The 19,282-nt window shown below is 41.0% G+C and overlaps 1 protein-coding gene across 2 annotated transcripts in view; it reads left to right on the top strand.

The window, feature by feature from the left end:
• The first annotated feature begins 5,584 nt into the window (after positions 1–5,584).
• The window catches only part of LOC137293625 (ADP-ribose glycohydrolase MACROD2-like), a 37,742-nt gene continuing 24,044 nt past the window's right edge, over positions 5,585–19,282 (top strand). The window contains exons 1-3 of one of the 2 annotated variants that reach the window (XM_067824284.1): positions 5,607–5,974; positions 8,205–8,363; positions 10,308–10,373. In XM_067824284.1, coding sequence (XP_067680385.1) covers positions 5,611–5,974; positions 8,205–8,363; positions 10,308–10,373 — 589 coding nt within the window. In that variant the 5' untranslated portion in view covers positions 5,607–5,610. Of the gene's footprint in view, positions 5,975–8,204; positions 8,364–10,307; positions 10,374–19,282 lie in introns of both variants that reach the window. The other variant, XM_067824283.1, reaches the window with a different exon arrangement.

Below are 19,282 nucleotides of genomic sequence, written 5' to 3'. Positions count from 1 at the left end.
TTAACCGGCGGGCGTCTAACAGTTTCGCTGCACTACCACGAGCTTTTTGATTGATGCTTTTTTCGTTTGTTATGAAGTGTCAGCTTTTGACTTTCAAACTCAAGTAGAAACACAACCAGCATCAGCTGACATTGCTTTCACTTGTTGTGTACAATCTGTTTAAATGTTTCCCGAAACACTGTATAACTAACTAAGAACAGCTGCTACGTAATGCTGCTTTTGTATTTGTGAAAGCCGAGGTTACGACCTAAAGTATTGTATACTAGTGTTTCTTTCAGATCCTTGAAACGAACAGTGTAGGAGTTATTACTGTGGAAAATAAATAGAATAAAACTAAGATACGTGGAACAAGTATTGAACTGGAACCAAATACAAACAAGACATTAACATAAATCAGAAAAGCCATTTGTAATATTGTTGCAAGTATCATTCAGTGTGTGTGTGTGTGTGTGTGTGTGTGTGTGTGTGTGTGTGTGTGTGTGTGTGTGTGTGTGTGTGTGTGTGTGTGTGTGTGTGTGTGTGTGTGTGTGTGTGTGTGTGTGTGTGTATTCGAAGTGGAATCTTCACCCTATCAACAGTCGTTTAAAGTACCGTCCATCTAGTGAATGTTGTTTTGAGCTTCTCTCATGTCACCTCTAACGCGACCGATAATAAACATGCTGGGCCCAGATTTTCGAAGCTCTGTTAGCGCCAAGATAGTCGTAAGTGCCGTACATTAGCAAGTTACGATTATCTGAGCATGCAAAATCTAGGCCCTGGGTTACTGCAGGGGCCAGGTCAGGAAGTGGTCGACATCATGATCAGCGAACCGCCTCATCAAGGCGGTACAATACTCAGGCTAAACTACCACACTTTTAACATTTCATATACAACAAACCGCGGGTTAGTTAACTACAGCTATAATATCACGCACTGTGGTCTCAAACAATACTCACTGAGTTTCTGTCATTATTTGGATCAAATACATATGCTTCCGATGAGATGATAGTGTTGACCATGTTGCTTTTTGACTTGCTTCAACGCATCATGCTATTAAATATTACTTGTTTTGTCCGTAATTTGATAGTGAATTCATGGGTGAAACACGTTCCCTTTCCCTCTATCCTTCTTACTGTATTACATGCAGGTTGCATCATCTGATTGAGTTCTGAGGGTGCGAAGATACATTGAATTTAAACACACGCGTAGGAACGAGCGTCAGGTTCTCCCTTGACACTATTTGGACATTCATCTATTGATTTAATCAACTGTTTCTTTGCATAAACTGGATCAAAAGTATTGCTGCTTTATCCAGGGAATGAGTGCCTGAGAGGTTTGAGGTGTGAATGATAGTTCTAAGATGCTTCGGTTAAAGATCAAAGGCGCCGACAATACTTTCCCAGACGATAATGTTCATTACGTCACAATGTGTTGACGTCACTGCGCCATTCCTGTCTGCCCCCTCCTAGTCGAACATTTTTGCATTACGTCACAATGTAACCTACATCACGATCGATGTCAGTTGCCATCACCTCGTAAAGCCTCCCACAGTAAACTGCTTCGTCGCATCCCGTTTCTTGGTTTGCAGTTGCACCACACAGCTAACATCACAGGTGGAAACTTCAGCTGAATGTACTGATCTAAACTTTCGTTGGTAGTAGAAATGAGACGGTCTTATTGCCTTGTATGGTTTAAGAGAATCACAGATGTAATTAAAATGATTTAGAGACGATATTTAACCTGAACATAAACCGTCACCAAACTGTTCATCATTTGTTTTTCTAGTAACGTTTGTCTTAACGTAGGGGGCTGACAAGTCAAAATAACATCGCGTCAGTTAGCCCTGTGCGAGGATTCTTAATTTAGGTCACAGACACCGTAGTTTGTTTTCTGCCATAGATTAATCGAAATTAAGTTTAGAAATGATTAAATCGGCATCTCAGAAAAGCAGGCGTCCTCGCGCTTTAACTATAATAGTTCAGGGTGAAAGTGTGCTTTATTACACTATACATGGTGGCAGAATGTACTGTATTACTTAAATCGAGACTCAAACTATGTTTTAACACGACGTCACGATCACTAGCCGTCATCAACAACTGTGACGTCATCCGTTTGTATTAGAATATTAGCGTCAGCACTCCGGCCTTCAGGATGTTTCGTCAGAAATGTTATTAGGACTCGTTAAATCATTACTGCCGCTGTGCTCAACGTTTTTGTAAACGAATTAGTGAGCTCTGCTATCCCAGTCCCTGAAATTGGACTGGAGCCAAGAAATCATTACTGTTCACTGCACCATTACTGTTCAGTGTGATTTCTCAATCCCAAATATGCAAAATGCATGTCGTTCAGGCGCGCTAATCAAATAATACTTTGTTCGTTTGTTTTTATTGATTTTTGCGTTGTCACTAGTAATGTTAGGCGATTTTAGTTGTCACAGGCCCGTGACAGGATCCATTGTATCACGTGGGTGATGTCATGGCATCCCAGGTAACGTCATGGCTGTTCATCCGTGGTTAGACAATGCTTCAGAACGAAACTGATTACCTATTATTTCACCAAGTCAATAGCATTACCGGTTCAATGGGTTTTTCGATTCTTCTAATCACCAAGAACTCACAGATAACTATATGTTAACATATACAAAACGTCATCAACATTTGCCTCACAATGACTACACGTTTTCATGGCCTTAACTCTTTTTTTAATACTAGAACCTTGATAATACGTCAACGGTCATTATCGAGGTCGTTACTGTAATTTTTGGGCACCTAAAATAACGTGTCCATCGACATCTATTTTATGTGACTTCACTTTTATGAGACAAATACTTACCATTTCACTTAAACGCATCCTTTGGTGTGTAATTAATGTGACGTACAGAATACGCATAAGCAAAAAGGAAGCATCACTCACTTGGATATTATACCATGACTACAAAATAACAAATGTGATGCATTGTCGGAAGCACGACGAAAGAACGGCGAGCACTAACACCACACTGATGATGATCTGGCTCGCTATTCTCCAAACGTTCGTAACCTTACGAAGTTCGTTAGCCCATTCTTAACACATTGGCTACGACCAAAGTTAAGAATTCTTAGGGCCACGAACGTTTCGAGAATAAGGGCCCAGAGCAATAAGTGCCGACATATGTGTGTAATGTAAACAGATCAGGAAAATTTTTAATTCATCAACCCTGAAAAGGACTGCCATCCAGTCATGCCACCAATCAGACCGCCGAATGTACTGCTATGAAAACTACTGTTGTAAACCTCGGAAGGGTCTCTGATTCTGGTGTCTGTAGTGAGTTACTTTCGGGGGATGCCTCCTTACTCTGCTCAATATGAGCCTCACCACTTCGGGGATTTGTTCAACTTGATCATACTTCTGATTATCAACATGGAGATCATCTGTCAATCCCCATGCAGTGACTATAAGTCTTCCCAGTCAGGTTGTGCCTCGTAGGATCTAGATCTTAGCTTTGCAGGCCAGGGTAACCCGAAATATGTCCAACTGAGTTCAGATCAGGATTTATCATTATTTTTCGAAACTGGATTTTTTTCTATCAGTTTGAATTAATTCCCATGTGTATGCATCCTGTTTCGCGAAAATGTGAGTGGAATATAGATTAACTCCAGTTTCTGAGAGCATCGCTGAAACGTCTCTCCAACGTTCGACAGCCAACTGCATGCATGGAGCGCCTGCCGGGGAGTACAAGATCACCAGACACATTAGGCCAAATGACGTTAATAATCGTAGAATACGTTCTGTTGTTATTAGTAAGCATCTGAACGGTAGGGATCCTTGGGTAGAATTGATTGGTAGAAAATTAACCCCTGTATAATTGGTGGTTTCGGCTGGTGAGGCGTAATGACATGGCTGACGGTGCATCTCCGTACTGCTTGGGTCATTGTTAAAAACATCATTCAGTTGATTGTCTGTTCAAAACGTGACTATTTAAGTGAGATGACTGGAAAACTGCGAACTGTAAAGACAACACACGCACGCCCGCACGCACGCACGTACACACACAAACTCACAAGAAAGGATTTTACGACTAGTTCAAATGACTCGCACTTTGTGGCAAATTGGAACTGTAAAAGTGCGAATTTATGTGGAAACTTTGTGCAATAACCAGATTATTGGCATGAGATAAATACTTTAACAATGTATGAATGACATCTATCAGAGATTTACATTAGCCGTTGGAAGTCAGATGACCACGGATTTTGCTAAAGAAAGGGCCAAAGCGCCTTTATTGTCCATCGCGTGAATCTCAATGGGCACCATATACGTACTTCAGAGAAATCGATCTATTTTATGAATTGTAACTATATATTGTGTGTGACAAACATCCTGTTTATAAATTACTTATTATGACGTTTTCTACTTGTAAGTAATACTATAGTGAAGAACTACGTCGTTTTAGACTCTGATTTAAACTTTGTATTTAAAATGGACTTACATATATATGCAGAGTTGGTCGCGTCGCTATAATGTCTGGAATGATGGCGATGCGACGTAAAAGTCCAACTCACTCTCTCTATGTCGGACGTAAACTGCTTGGAACGCCCATTCCTTCTATGCCAGTACGTAAACAGTGATTCATCAGAAAACAGCTAGGAGCGGTGTAGTAGCCTAGTGGTTACATCTGACGTTCGCTCTTCATATTAGTTCAGTGAAGATCGGGATTTGATTCCCCTCATGGGTACAACGTGCGAAGCCCATTTCTGATGTCATCCGCAGTGGTACTGCTTGATTATTGTTAAAAGCGGCGTGAAACCCATCTCACTCACTCATCTGAAAATGTTGGTTGTGGGACAAAACGTGGAAATAGGCCATGCATTTTCCATCTGAGCAGATCGTCTTATGAATCGTCTGTCCAGGCACTCTACCACCTGTATCTCTGTGAAGCACCTCGCATCATCGAACTCGCGTGATTTAGAGGCACGTTAAGATGAAACGGTCTTCTGAGACAGAACCTGTTGTTTTCGACTAGGTCGACGTCTGTTATCAACGTTATTTTGTCGGTCGATTTCTTTAAAAAAATTGATTGCAGTCTGCTGATTACTGAAACATTCCAAATGTATGTTACACGCGTCCCTGACGCTGAAGGTCACAAACCTGCAAAACAAAAAGATCTCTGAAAAAACAATAGCAACAATTTCAGTCTTCATTTTAATAGCTGTAATCCACAGCGAACTACTGACAAGTTTTCATGGAAAATTCGAAGTTTAATGGATCATGTTCACGTGCTCATCATGAAAATTTCTGAATAAAAAAATATTTTCTAAATAACCCTCAGGCCACACAAGTTTGCCCTACCCTTCTTTGTTCTTATACAAATAAACGTGGTTACCAAATAATATGGTTCACCCAAAATCATGGAGTATCACCAAATTCTGTTCATAGTATATTTTTATTTTAGTGGTATATTATCGGCAAACCGTGAAATAACTCTAGCGTATGCCAAAAATTATGCGCTATATTCTTTCATTTCTTAAATTATTTTCCCGTTCTCTTAATTTACCCATGGACGAAGGCAACATATCTACTGGTCACTAATATTTGTTTGAGAACGGTTTGCATTCCATGGGAGAGTTACCTCCCTTACATAAGGGAGTTAATAGCATGATTGCAAGGACCCTGTCCGGTTTTCTAACGAAGTCTTTCGCAGGAAGAAATACGTTCTCTACTTTTAAATTATACATTGACAATCCCCGTAGTCACTGTAATGTGAACCTTGTACAGCCATTCAAACCACTACAACGAAACTTCAACCACCTTGTTTCTGAAATGTCGAAGAAAGCCCCGACATCGAAGCAGGCGAAGCAACAATTTCAGACGCAGCCTGTGAAAAATATGAGTAGTCAGAATGACGGTTTAGGTGGAGGTTCGAAAAAGGAATCTCATAAGAAACCGGCAGAGCATACGGACGGAAAAACACAACAGCATCTTCAAAACGAAGAGAACGCAGAGCTTAAATCGGCTCGAGGTATAAACCAAATAGATTTGGCCAAATCACAAAGTGAAAGTGAAAGCAGCATTTGTTTTGTCATGATCATGTTCTATCCACCCAAGTGCAAACCATGTCTTCCTTATCGTTTAGGCTCACAACTCAGAAAGTAACTGAATTGTATAAACTGTTACCATCCATTGGTAAGAAGAAAATATAAATTTCAAGAACAATATTTCTTGCCCACCAAGTAGGTTGAGACCATATATAGAGCCTTAAAGGACCTGGTTATATGCTCTCTGGTTCAGAAGAGAGAATATGCCCCCAAATCATGGAGAAGAAAACAACAGTAAACCCCATTTACTTTGGAAAATGTCCCCAGGTTTTGTAGCATAAGACCCCAGACAAAAACACAAATCTGTGTTAACTGGTACAATTAATGCACAGGACCCTTTCAATTCCTTATTAGTAGTGGACCACTAGTAGTAGTGGGCCAGAAACAGTGACACATGTTGGGGAAATAAGGATATCTGTTTTGTTTATGGTTGATGCATAACAAGTGAGACCACTGGATAAATAAGGATTAGTAGAATCCTGAGCCTACCTTTAGAATATAGCACCACAAACTTTAAATGCATGTCATAATGCTCTTTCACATAATTGTAGGTGATTAATGTTAGATTAGGTTAAGTTAGTTTGGGTTAACCAAACCCTAACATCCTCACAAGAAGTTGTGGTGCTGTATTCTAAAGGTGTTCTGAACCCTGCATCTGGATACCTTGAGAAGTTAAAGTGCATGTTAAATCTCTTACTCATCATTATCTGACCACAGCTAGAATCAAAGCATGTGTAAAGGGACTATGTAGAAAAATCACTCAGTGTCAGGAGGCTGTGATATAAGATGTCCAGTTTGAAGTGGTGGTCCTATGTGTTGACTGCTACAGAATATCACAACATTGTGAGAGACACAATATGACACAGAGATTCACTTGCAGCATAGCTTAATGAATAATAAATGTACTGAATTTTCCTAAGTTGGAATTGCGTAGTTTTGTTTCTTTTAAATTTGGGACCATTCTCTTTACAAATGGGTTCCTTTGCAGTAAAATTTGGAGCAAATTTTTCCTACTGGTTGGGTCTATATTTTGTTAAATGCACATAGTGGCTGACTGTCAGTTGGCATAGATGATAGAATGAAGTACATTGTATTTGGGTCTCCGAACCTGAAGTATTTTTTATGAACTTAAATTTCACCATTAAAATAAAAGCTTTGCATATTTGCATGCCTATGAGTCCTCACATTGTGCCCCATAATCAGCCTTGAAAACATCCATCGAACAGTTCATTTAGAAATTTGTTACATATGAAGAATGTAATATAATTCACATTCATACCAATGGGTGATATCTTCAACAAATCAATTCAGCCATGTCTTGATAGAAAAAAGTTAAGTGGTCTTAGTCCAGTGAGCTTGCATGAACTTTGAAGGTAACAATAGCCACAGTTGACCACATTGGTGTACTGGTTCCATTAGTGCTATGTAGAATACTGAGGGAAGTTGAACATAGAGTTGTGTCCCTTGTGTCTTGGGAATTTCAAATCTGCTTAATTCTGTGGTCCGGCTTTCTTCAATATCATTAGCATCCAGTGCTTGTGAGTTCCGCTGAAGTGGTCAACATTTAGAGTCCTGCTTTGGACTCTCGCTTATCATGATACAACAGTCTAAGTAAACTTAGCCTGAGTACTTTTCGTTACCTCCATTACTGAGTCTAACAAAAACTTATGGGAGGTCGCGTCAGGTAACCTTTGAGATTGACCAATCAGAACACAGCTTACCAAACTGCAAAAGGTCAATTAACTGTGTTATATGCAGAGTTTTGATTGTGGAGAGATGTGTGTCAGAGACCTTAATATTTTGTAAGTCCCTCCGATCCCTAAGTAGCAGCCATTGTCTGATTGGTTAAATCTATTTAACTGTCTCGCATTTGATAGGACAGGATGCTCAGAGGTTACCTGACGAGACGTTCTACTAGGGTTTGTTAGACTCAGTGGTGGAGAGTAATGAATAACACTGAGACTAAGTTCACTTAGACTGCATGATGCAATGATGATCACTCCACCGTGAAAATACTGCCATGTGGCAGGATCATGTTGCCCACTTATGTATAACAAAAGAAAGACCTGTCTTTCAGAGCTAATCTATTTTGTTGTGTGTATGTGATGGGAATATTTTCAAGGAAACTCATGTTGCTTTATTGTCTGCTTCCAGAAGCTGCACTGAGTATGCCCATCGATGAAAAGCGTAAGCGATACAAGTGCCGTGATAGGTATGTAATGCTTTCCAACATACCTTCCTGGAAAAGTCAACCCAAATTAGATGAGTCATCTGCAACTCTGCCAAAGAAAAAGAAAAGTTCACCCTTTAAAGGTTTGTTGAAATTTAGTTAAATTGAAAGAGTTCTCCAAATGGACATTATGAGATCTTTGCCGGTAGACAAAGTATCAGAACTACACAATACAAATGGAATCTGAACTATATGTGCAGTCATGATAGTGCTCAAGAAATCCAGCTCTCAAGTTAACAGATTAAACTAATGCTTAGTCTATAATTTTGATAGTAACAAATAATCCCATTTCCATTGTGAAGGAGTCCCTAATGGGAGATTCAAAACCTGAGGGAATGTAGCCTTGCTTCACTTTATGAGCTTTAAATATTGCTGAATGGGCTTGGAAGAAAGGACAATAAGTTGGCCAGGGAGTGTGAGACAGACCAGTTTACAGGCTAACTTGATGTTTCCTGACATGCTGGCATAAATGTCGTGAACTGGATCATCAAAACATTTGCATGCTATTTTCACAAAGGCATACCTAAAATATGTGTCTGGTGCCCCATGGCAGCCACAATAAAATCTGCATTTCTGTATTAGTTATGTCATATGTTTACACATTAACATAACCTATAGCAATGCAATGTTCCCTCTGTGCTCACTTGGTTCCCAAGGTGATCTTGTTGTCACCAGGGCTGATATTTGTCATGGATTTATGTTATTGCTGTCAAAGCCTAGTAGCCTCAACTCAGCCTGCTTACGTCAGCTATGATATACTAGTAGTTTTTATATGTAATGTAAGAACATTCACACAGTTCCTACTCATAGGTCCAAAGACCTGTGAAGGCCTTCAACAACACATGCTTGCCATAAAAAGCAACTATGCTTGTTGTAAGAGGCGACTAATATGATTGGGTGGTCAGGCTTGCTGACTTAGTTGACACATGTCATTGGTTCCCAGTTGTGCAGATCGATGTTCATGCTGTTGATCACTGCATTGTCTGGTCCAGACACAATTATTTTCAGACCAACGCCATATAGCTGGAATATTGCTGAGTGCAGCGTGAAACTCAACTTACTCACTCACACATAGGTCCAGTTGCCTTGTTAGTAAGTTATACTAATGAGCAAAATCTGATTCCAGCTGTTTGTTTTGATCAGACAGATTCCTTTTTATACAAGCTCAGGTAGACTGTAGCACAAATGGGGTTCCGCAGCATTGAGAATATGACAAGTCTTCTTAAATGTGAGCGAAGCGATCAAAAGTTGGCAACGTACTTCACTCGCTTCGGATTGGAAAATACTTTGTATGTGAAAATAGAATATCCCCACTGTCATAGGTACACTCCTATTTCCTCACTTTGGTTGTGCTCTCAGATTTCCTACCCCATGTTTGATAAGCACTCACGTATGTTTCATTCAACATTTTAAACGCCAGTCATGGTATTCAGATTGTTCATCGCCTCCATTACCCCTGCCTGCGTACGGTTGAATGGGGTGAGAGAAAAAGAATAAGGAGAAATTAAAAAGAAATATCATATTGCCTAATATTATCATGAACCTGCTGGAGTTTATTTGTCTTATCTGTCATCGCTATTGTTAGAATTTTCGTAACATTTATTCTACATAAAAACACTTCTGGCGAATGAAGCAGGGGAGGTAACTGTAAGTATTCCATGGAATAATACCCTCCTGTTCCATCTCTCCATTGAACCAGGAGAACTGAGGCGAAAAACAGTCTGGTATACCACGAGTTGTGCTTAAAATGTTGAATAAAATATATTTCACGTTGATAATTGTTCAACATGGGGTTGGAAATGTGAAGAAATGATTGTATACCTTTGATGGTGATGATATTTTAATGTGATATGAACATTATTTTTCGAACTGAAGCAAGGGAAGTACTTTGTCAACGTTGCAAATTTTCATTTTCTCCATGCTGTGCCATCCATTTGTACTGTTTGCCTGTGATGTAAGTTCATGTATTTTATATCAGACAAGCATTTGGTCAATACTTTTGTAAGATGGTGTTGTCATTTCACTAGCATTGCAGAAGATTTTCAAGCACACAGCCAAAACTGAGCCTTTTGTTAAGGATAAGGACGACATTGGTGAGAAAATCATCAGATTCCATAGCTTTTAACACCTTCACTATTTTGAACTATTGTTTTGAAGAAAAATGAACTTCTAAAATCGTACTGATTCAACGAATAAATGGTCTCTGTTTTATGATGTAATTTTGCCAAAAGAGTTTTCCAAAGTTTTAAGATGGCAGTATTGAATGCATCCACCATTATGTAGTGTGTTATCTCAAGCTCTGATAAATACCTAGGTCAGCTTTTCATCTGTAACAATCTATGAATTCTGTAATGATATATGCATATGAATCAATTTCACTGATCCTGAAAGAAATATATTGCAATATTGCCAGTACTTGCCTCCCCATTTTACACGCTTGTGTTAATACAACTGACGCCTCACAAGCCTCAGGTGGCAAATGGTTTATTTTTCCTCATAAGTGAGGAAACACGCACATAGATGTTAATTCACACCTAATAAATCTGTCACACAGTCCCCAAGTCACATTGAGATCCTACTGCCCAGCCCCCCCTGCAATGCTAAAACCCCACATGAAGCAAGTGTAGATTGATTTCACACTAGGGCTCTTTTTCTGTCAAAATTATATATATTCAGAGACTGAGTGTTAGTCTGCGTACCTGTTATACCTCCTGTATTCTTTTAGAACATCTCTGACGTAACATGACATATGTCATGTTCACTGAATATGACCATCAAAGAACATATGCACCTGAGATGTATTAATTACTGGAATTCAAGTCAATGTTATAACTGTGTTAAGAAAGGTAGAATCAGAGGGTTGAATAACTCTGGGTCATTTTGAAAAATGGGTAGTAACCCTAAGGTGAATTGTAGAATGTTATGTAAGTTTTACAGTTTGAATTTGCATTATTGATACCACCCTTGATATCTCCAGGGTATAAGGTCTGATGAATCTCCACTATACCCTGGATGCATCTACGGCCCGATACATTTCTTACCTCCGTTCGGTGGCTTTTTATTCAATCAGGTGTATATGCTGGGAAGTTGAGTGAACCAATCACAACTCACTTTCGCTTTTTAAATTATCTAACCGATTACACTTGGCAACACAATCCATGCACAGGTCCCCTGAAAGAGGCAAAAGGAGTTCTTGCATATATTTTTAAAGATTTTCTGGCCTATCAATATGTCTGTATGATTTCCGCCAAATTTGTGTTGTACTACGAACCTTCGCAGCTACGACTGTTATCTTTGTTGACCCTGACAAGTTCACTTGTAAAGGCTATTAGTTGATAGGCTATTGTAAGAATGCGGAGCCAGCAAAAGGAGGTAATAAAAGTTTCGGGCCGAGCTGTAGATGCATCCGGGGTATAGTGGAGATTCATCGGAGTGTATATACTGGAGATATCAAGGATATTTTGATACAGGACAAGGTAAGAAGTCTTAATTGTTGCACAATTTAATAATAAAGATCAACTTTTTGTCATGATTAAACCTTTGTCAGGGTTAGACAGGTGTTTGTTTTCAAACATTCACTTTATGTTGCTTATTGAGATGTAGATGTTGCCTGTTTACTGAAACAACATTTTTATCACTGACATCTGGTGTTGCTTTGGTCTAGTATCACATTATATTTTTGGGAAAACTACTCTGTACAAAATGCTCTGTAGGACAAGCATGCTTCTCTGCATACAATTGTTTGTCACCCCTGCAGAATATATATGTTGTAACAGAAGGAAAGGCCAATGTACAGCTACAAGCTGATTCACTCTAAATCACTGACATACATTCTAAACAGTGAATTTTTTTTTTAAGATTTAGTGTATATGCTAATAAGTTACATTTTTAATTGTATCTTTGTATTTCTCAAGTTATGTGTGGAAATGCATGAGCTAAGTTGGATCAAATGTTACTGACCTCTGACTGCCCGACCTCTGCCCATACCCTGACATTGGTACCTGTCAATCATCTCCATGCCCTGTTGTATGCTCAGATGATCATGCGACAATCTGTACCTGTCATTCTATGTCTTGTCGCTACACCGTGTGGACATATGTATGCTCTGTCACTTTATTTCATCATGGGGAAATGCCTTCCCTTATTATATCATGGAATGGACACAAGACGAGTGGCTAACAGGGATCATCGGTGGTTTCTGAGGGCCCTTCATCATCTCTACATTGGAAGCAAGATCATTACCATCGAAGTACCGACGAAGAGACTACTGTTTCTGTATCTCTTTGTCAGGAGTGGCATTCAACTTAACTACAGTGACTATTGTCGTGTGAGCTTATCAACGGTGATCACTCCAATCCAGTGACTATATCAAGTTCACTTCTTGTTGGTCAGTGTTTCTGCTTGTGCATCGTTTTCAGTTGGTGTCCTCTCCAGTGCGCTGATACTGTATGGTGTGCTGTTTGCAACTTCTTATCTAAGTGTACATCTTCAGTTCAGTTTTAAGCCTACGATAAATCGGATATGTGGTAGGTGGCTGTTTCTCCACATACATGTGTTGACATTTATCTACCTCCGCTGCCATGTCCAAACTGTGCATGCTCATGCATATTCAAATTGGGCTAATGCAAATCATGGAAAGGAAGTGAATTTACCTGATGCAGTGTGAAGTGGAATGTGATTGTACTTTACAGATAGTGCTTATGGGTCACGTTTCGGTTAAGAATTTGCCGTGACAAACGATGTAAGAAACCCCCTGTGAACCAGCCAAACAGAACAAAGACAAGTCTTAAACGTTCAAATTCTGTAATATTAATAAGCAAAGAGAGCAAGGTATACAAAGTCACAAGCCAATTTCACAATACTGATCTCACATACAATACAAGTGAGACAAAATCTAAGGCAGTGGGTCACAAAATATAATATAGCAAACTCACCAAAGTCTTGGTGCAAGAGAGAATCATCTATGCAGAATGTAAACACAGCGTTCGGTCTGACAGTGGTTAATGTAGATTCAGGCTGATGATGTAACTGCAGTGATGTGTCCCCCTCTCAACACGGCAACCAGTCTTTTTATATATATTCCGTCATTTCCCAAAAGTTCGGAAAGTCTCCTGGAAGTAAACACATAGAAAACCAAGAGCAGATAATTTCCAGACAACCAGAAACCTATAAGTGTTGACCACCTATTTAACAAAATGTGACCCATCATAATTATTATTTAAAAAAATTCACTTCAGCGCGTCACTTTTCCACAGGACAGAGCGCCTTTTTGGTTAGACCTGGCACTTTGAGTCAGCACGTCATTTACTCCCAGTTTGGTACTTACTCTTGCAGTGCCTGAATCGTCACTTACTTAGTGTCCATGGGAAGTACCATACAAGTTTAAGATGCCAACTTCTTATTTATTGCGTAGAGCGACGTTTCAATATTGTTTCTTACATCATTATCAAGCTAAGAGTGAATACAACCACATGATGAGAGGTATGTATACATGGATGGTGTTAACAAACAGCTGATTAACATTTACAACCGTACAGAGTGCCTGGATCAGCACTTAGTCATAGAGTACACGGTTCAGTCCCATGCTTTCTACTTCGGTTGTGAGGTCTACATCATCTTGTCATACTATACTGCTGTCAGGTGTGGCGCATTACCCTGCCATTTAGCTATATGCTATAGCTTTATTCTAGAGTGTTGCTTACCTCTGCAGCGTCAAGTATATTAGGACAGGTGGCTGTTTACAGAGCACCACTTGCTCCAGATTCAGTGCTTTTGTTTAAAACACCTCTTGTTCCTGATACAGTGCTTACAGCATGCCAGTTGGATCTTTGCACATAGGGTTCCCGGTTCAGTGCCTATTCACACCTGTACCAGTTCGATGCTTCGTCACAGCATTACTGGTTTGGTGCTTACTCACAGTGTTCTCAGTTCAGCACTTGCTGCAGCGTCAAGTATATTAGGACAGGTGGCTGTTTACAGAGCACCACTTGCTCCAGATTCAGTGCTTTTGTTTAAAACACCTCTTGTTCCTGATACAGTGCTTACAGCATGCCAGTTGGATCCTTGCACATAGGGTTCCCGGTTCAGTGCCTATTCACAGCTGTACCAGTTCGATGCTTCGTCACAGCATTACTGGTTTGGTGCTTACTCACAGTGTTCTCAGTTCAGCACTTGCTGCAGCGTCAAGTATATTAGGACAGGTGGCTGTTTACAGAGCACCACTTGCTCCAGATTCAGTGCTTTTGTTTAAAGCACCTCTTGTTCCTGATACAGTGCTTACAGCATGCCAGTTGGATCTTTGCACATAGGGTTCCTGGTTCAGTGCCTATTCACAGTTGTACCAGTTCGATGCTTCGTCACAGCATTACTGGTTTGGTGCTTACTCACAGTGTTCTCAGTTCAGCACTTGCTGCAGCGTCAAGTATATTAGGACAGGTGGCTGTTTACAGAGCACCACTTGCTCCAGATTCAGTGCTTTTGTTTAAAACACCTCTTGTTCCTGATACAGTGCTTTCTCACAGCAAGCCAGTTGGGTGCTTGCACATAGGGTTCCTGGTTCAGTGCCTATTCACAGTTGTACCAGTTCGATGCTTCGTCACAGCATTACTGGTTTGGTGCTTACTCACAGTGTTCTCAGTTCAGCACTTGCTGCAGCGTCAAGTATATTAGGACAGGTGGCTGTTTACAGAGCACCACTTGCTCCAGATTCAGTGCTTTTGTTTAAAACACCTCTTGTTCCTGATACAGTGCTTACAGCATGCCAGTTGGATCTTTGCACATAGGGTTCCCGGTTCAGTGCCTATTCACAGTTGTACCAGTTCGATGCTTCGTCACAGCATTACTGGTTTGGTGCTTACTCACAGTGTTCTCAGTTCAGCACTTGCTGCAGCGTCAAGTATATTAGGACAGGTGGCTGTTTACAGAGCACCACTTGCTCCAGATTCAGTGCTTTTGTTTAAAGCACCTCTTGTTCCTGATACAGTGCTTTCTCACAGCAAGCCAGTTGGATGCTTGCACATAGGGTTCCTGGTTCAGTGCCTATTCACAGTTGTACCAGTTCGATGCTTCGTCACAGCATTACTGGTTTGGTGCTTACTCACAGTGTTCTCAGTTCAGCACTTGCTGCAGCGTCAAGTATATTAGGACAGGTGGCTGTTTACAGAGCACCACTTGCTCCAGATTCAGTGCTTTTGTTTAAAGCACCTCTTGTTCCTGATACAGTGCTTTCTCACAGCAAGCCAGTTGGATGCTTGCACATAGGGTTCCCGGTTCAGTGCCTATTCACAGCTGTACCAGTTCGATGCTTCGTCACAGCATTACTGGTTTGGTGCTTACTCACAGTGTTCTCAGTTCAGCACTTGCTGCAGCGTCAAGTATATTAGGACAGGTGGCTGTTTACAGAGCACCACTTGCTCCAGATTCAGTGCTTTTGTTTAAAGCACCTCTTGTTCCTGATACAGTGCTTTCTCACAGCAAGCCAGTTGGATGCTTGCACATAGGGTTCCTGGTTCAGTGCCTATTCACAGTTGTACCAGTTCGATGCTTCGTCACAGCATTACTGGTTTGGTGCTTACTCACAGTGTTCTCAGTTCAGCACTTGCTGCAGCGTCAAGTATATTAGGACAGGTGGCTGTTTACAGAGCACCACTTGCTCCAGATTCAGTGCTTTTGTTTAAAGCACCTCTTGTTCCTGATACAGTGCTTTCTCACAGCAAGCCAGTTGGATGCTTGCACATAGGGTTCCTGGTTCAGTGCCTATTCACAGTTGTACCAGTTCGATGCTTCGTCACAGCATTACTGGTTTGGTGCTTACTCACAGTGTTCTCAGTTCAGCACTTGCTGCAGCGTCAAGTATATTAGGACAGGTGGCTGTTTACAGAGCACCACTTGCTCCAGATTCAGTGCTTTTGTTTAAAGCACCTCTTGTTCCTGATACAGTGCTTTCTCACAGCAAGCCAGTTGGATGCTTGCACATAGGGTTCCTGGTTCAGTGCCTATTCACAGTTGTACCAGTTCGATGCTTCGTCACAGCATTACTGGTTTGGTGCTTACTCACAGTGTTCTCAGTTCAGCACTTGCTGCAGCGTCAAGTATATTAGGACAGGTGGCTGTTTACAGAGCACCACTTGCTCCAGATTCAGTGCTTTTGTTTAAAGCACCTCTTGTTCCTGATACAGTGCTTTCTCACAGCAAGCCAGTTGGATGCTTGCACATAGGGTTCCCGGTTCAGTGCCTATTCACAGTTGTACCAGTTCGATGCTTCGTCACAGCATTACTGGTTTGGTGCTTACTCACAGTGTTCTCAGTTCAGCACTTGCTGCAGCGTCAAGTATATTAGGACAGGTGGCCGTTTACAGAGCACCACTTGCTCCAGATTCAGTGCTTTTGTTTAAAGCACCTCTTGTTCCTGATACAGTGCTTTCTCACAGCAAGCCAGTTGGATGCTTGCACATAGGGTTCCCGGTTCAGTGCCTATTCACAGTTGTACCAGTTCGATGCTTCGTCACAGCATTACTGGTTTGGTGCTTACTCACAGTGTTCTCAGTTCAGCACTTGCTGCAGCGTCAAGTATATTAGGACAGGTGGCTGTTTACAGAGCACCACTTGCTCCAGATTCAGTGCTTTTGTTTAAAGCACCTCTTGTTCCTGATACAGTGCTTTCTCACAGCAAGCCAGTTGGATGCTTGCACATAGGGTTCCCGGTTCAGTGCCTATTCACAGTTGTACCAGTTCGATGCTTCGTCACAGCATTACTGGTTTGGTGCTTACTCACAGTGTTCTCAGTTCAGCACTTGCTGCAGCGTCAAGTATATTAGGACAGGTGGCTGTTTACAGAGCACCACTTGCTCCAGATTCAGTGCTTTTGTTTAAAGCACCTCTTGTTCCTGATACAGTGCTTACAGCATGCCAGTTGGATCTTTGCACATAGGGTTCCCGGTTCAGTGCCTATTCACAGTTGTACCAGTTCGATGCTTCGTCACAGCATTACTGGTTTGGTGCTTACTCACAGTGTTCTCAGTTCAGCACGTGCTTTCAATGCCTCGCATGCTAGCCTCTATGTCTACGGGATTGAATTTACAACTCTGGCAAGGGCAGTGTCTACTTGGGACTAAGCTTTACTAAACCCTTGTATACAGCTCCATGGTCAGCATCCATGGTGTTCAATGGCAGGATTGAGGACATAGCTAAATCAGTCACTCAAGACTTCAGGGAAGTAATGATGATAAAGTTGTTTGACACTTTAACTCCTGTCCTCAAGCAGACTTCACAGTGTTACTCTGACAAGTCAAAGTTCAGACAGCGAGAGACAAGAAGTACAACGCAAGTTCTTTTTCTCCTCCGCTCAACTGGAGGAAACAGGCGCTCCCATGGAACAGGATACCCTGTCAGGAGCGCTAAAGGAGGAAAGTTCAGAAGATCAGGTTCGGAACGACTAGAGCCTTCCTCTCCCTGCCATTCCCGTACAACCTGCACGAGTACAACACTACAGGAGTAATGACTTAACAATGATTATGCTATGAGCATCCTACAAGACGACTACAAGATTCCACCACAGGCAACACCACTGCTCACAAAAGACCCAGCACTCTTGTGTATGCCAGGGATCAACAAGACAAAGTAGCTGATGCCATATCATCTCTACTAGTGAAAGGCACTGTCAAAAAACTACACCTAGATCGACTAACACTAGCATTTTACTCCCCAATTTTTCTGGTACCTAAGAAAAGCTCCAAGGATAAGTTTCGACTTATATACAACACGAAGGAGACAACAAGAATTATCTACTGAAGCCAGAATGGTTCAGAATGATCCATCAACCACAACTGCCACATCTCATCCGTCCAGCGGATTATCTAGACATCATCGATCTACAAGTTTCCTGCCTGCACATTCCGATACATCCAGACTCCAGGAAATACTGTATATTACCATGTATAAGCTGAATTTTGAGGACCAAAGAATGTGGTGTGTAGAAGGGGGTTGGCTTATCTATGAGGCACAACTTCAGGGAAGTATTTTTCTGGTCGTCAGTGCCCTGTGAGGACGATCTTACAGATTAGCGGTATACCTGCCAGGAAGTTTACAACGATTACAGCCACTTTGTTATGTATGATCAATAAAATACAAATGGAAGTATACAGTTTTCATTATTTCAAATTATTTTGCCCTTAGTCATTATTAAGTTCCGTACCTACCTATTTACACACAATATTGATTTTTAAAAAGTTATAATCCTGTCCGGTCGCCATTTGGCATGCCCATTGGATCAGCTGTTTCCTGTTACTTCACATACGATGATTGCTTCCTGTTGTTTTGTAGATGCCATGCAAGCGATAGGGGGCCCGATTGCTATTGTTTTGTTGTTTGCACAAGCACTTTCAAGAAGTGAGCGATTATTGGAGTAGGGGCATTCATTTGTAACATGTCATTACATCCCCCAGCTGAGTGCCACGATACGATACCGCTGAGTTTCCCTTCACCCTTTTATATTTTCATCTTCACGTAATCGGAAAATTTTTACTATAGATTTCTCAAATAGTATCTATGGTCGTCTTTGCACAATATCAATGGCTTTCTGCTTGGTAACGGGATACAACTGGGGCAAATACCTCCGTTTTTGAAATTCCGTACATATAAGAGGCGGCGATTCGTTTGATGGCGGGTATCGTCCGAAAGCTCTGAACATCAACCTTGCCAAGAGTATTTTCCGATTTGTAAGAAGCCAACTTATTGGATAAAAACTAGTTTCTAATGACGCTTATTTGCCACAGACTGCTATAACATAGTACAAGGATCGCGAATGGTCAAAATCAAACCCGTGACCTATATCAGCCAATCAGATAACAGCAATGAGTAATGTCGTTTGTAAACTTAAAGATTCAGACGAAAGTTTTGAGTAAAATCATGCTATTCTGAACATGTTAGAGAACCTTCCACCACCTATACATACATTACAGACCCTAGTGCATATATTGTGCTAGGTTATGACCTTTGACAAAAA

This window comes from Haliotis asinina, chromosome 8, assembly GCF_037392515.1.
Source record: "Haliotis asinina isolate JCU_RB_2024 chromosome 8, JCU_Hal_asi_v2, whole genome shotgun sequence".
Lineage (NCBI taxonomy): Eukaryota > Metazoa > Mollusca > Gastropoda > Lepetellida > Haliotidae > Haliotis > Haliotis asinina.
Note: the sequence above shows the minus strand (reverse complement) of the source record. Positions and strands in the feature narration are given on the sequence as shown.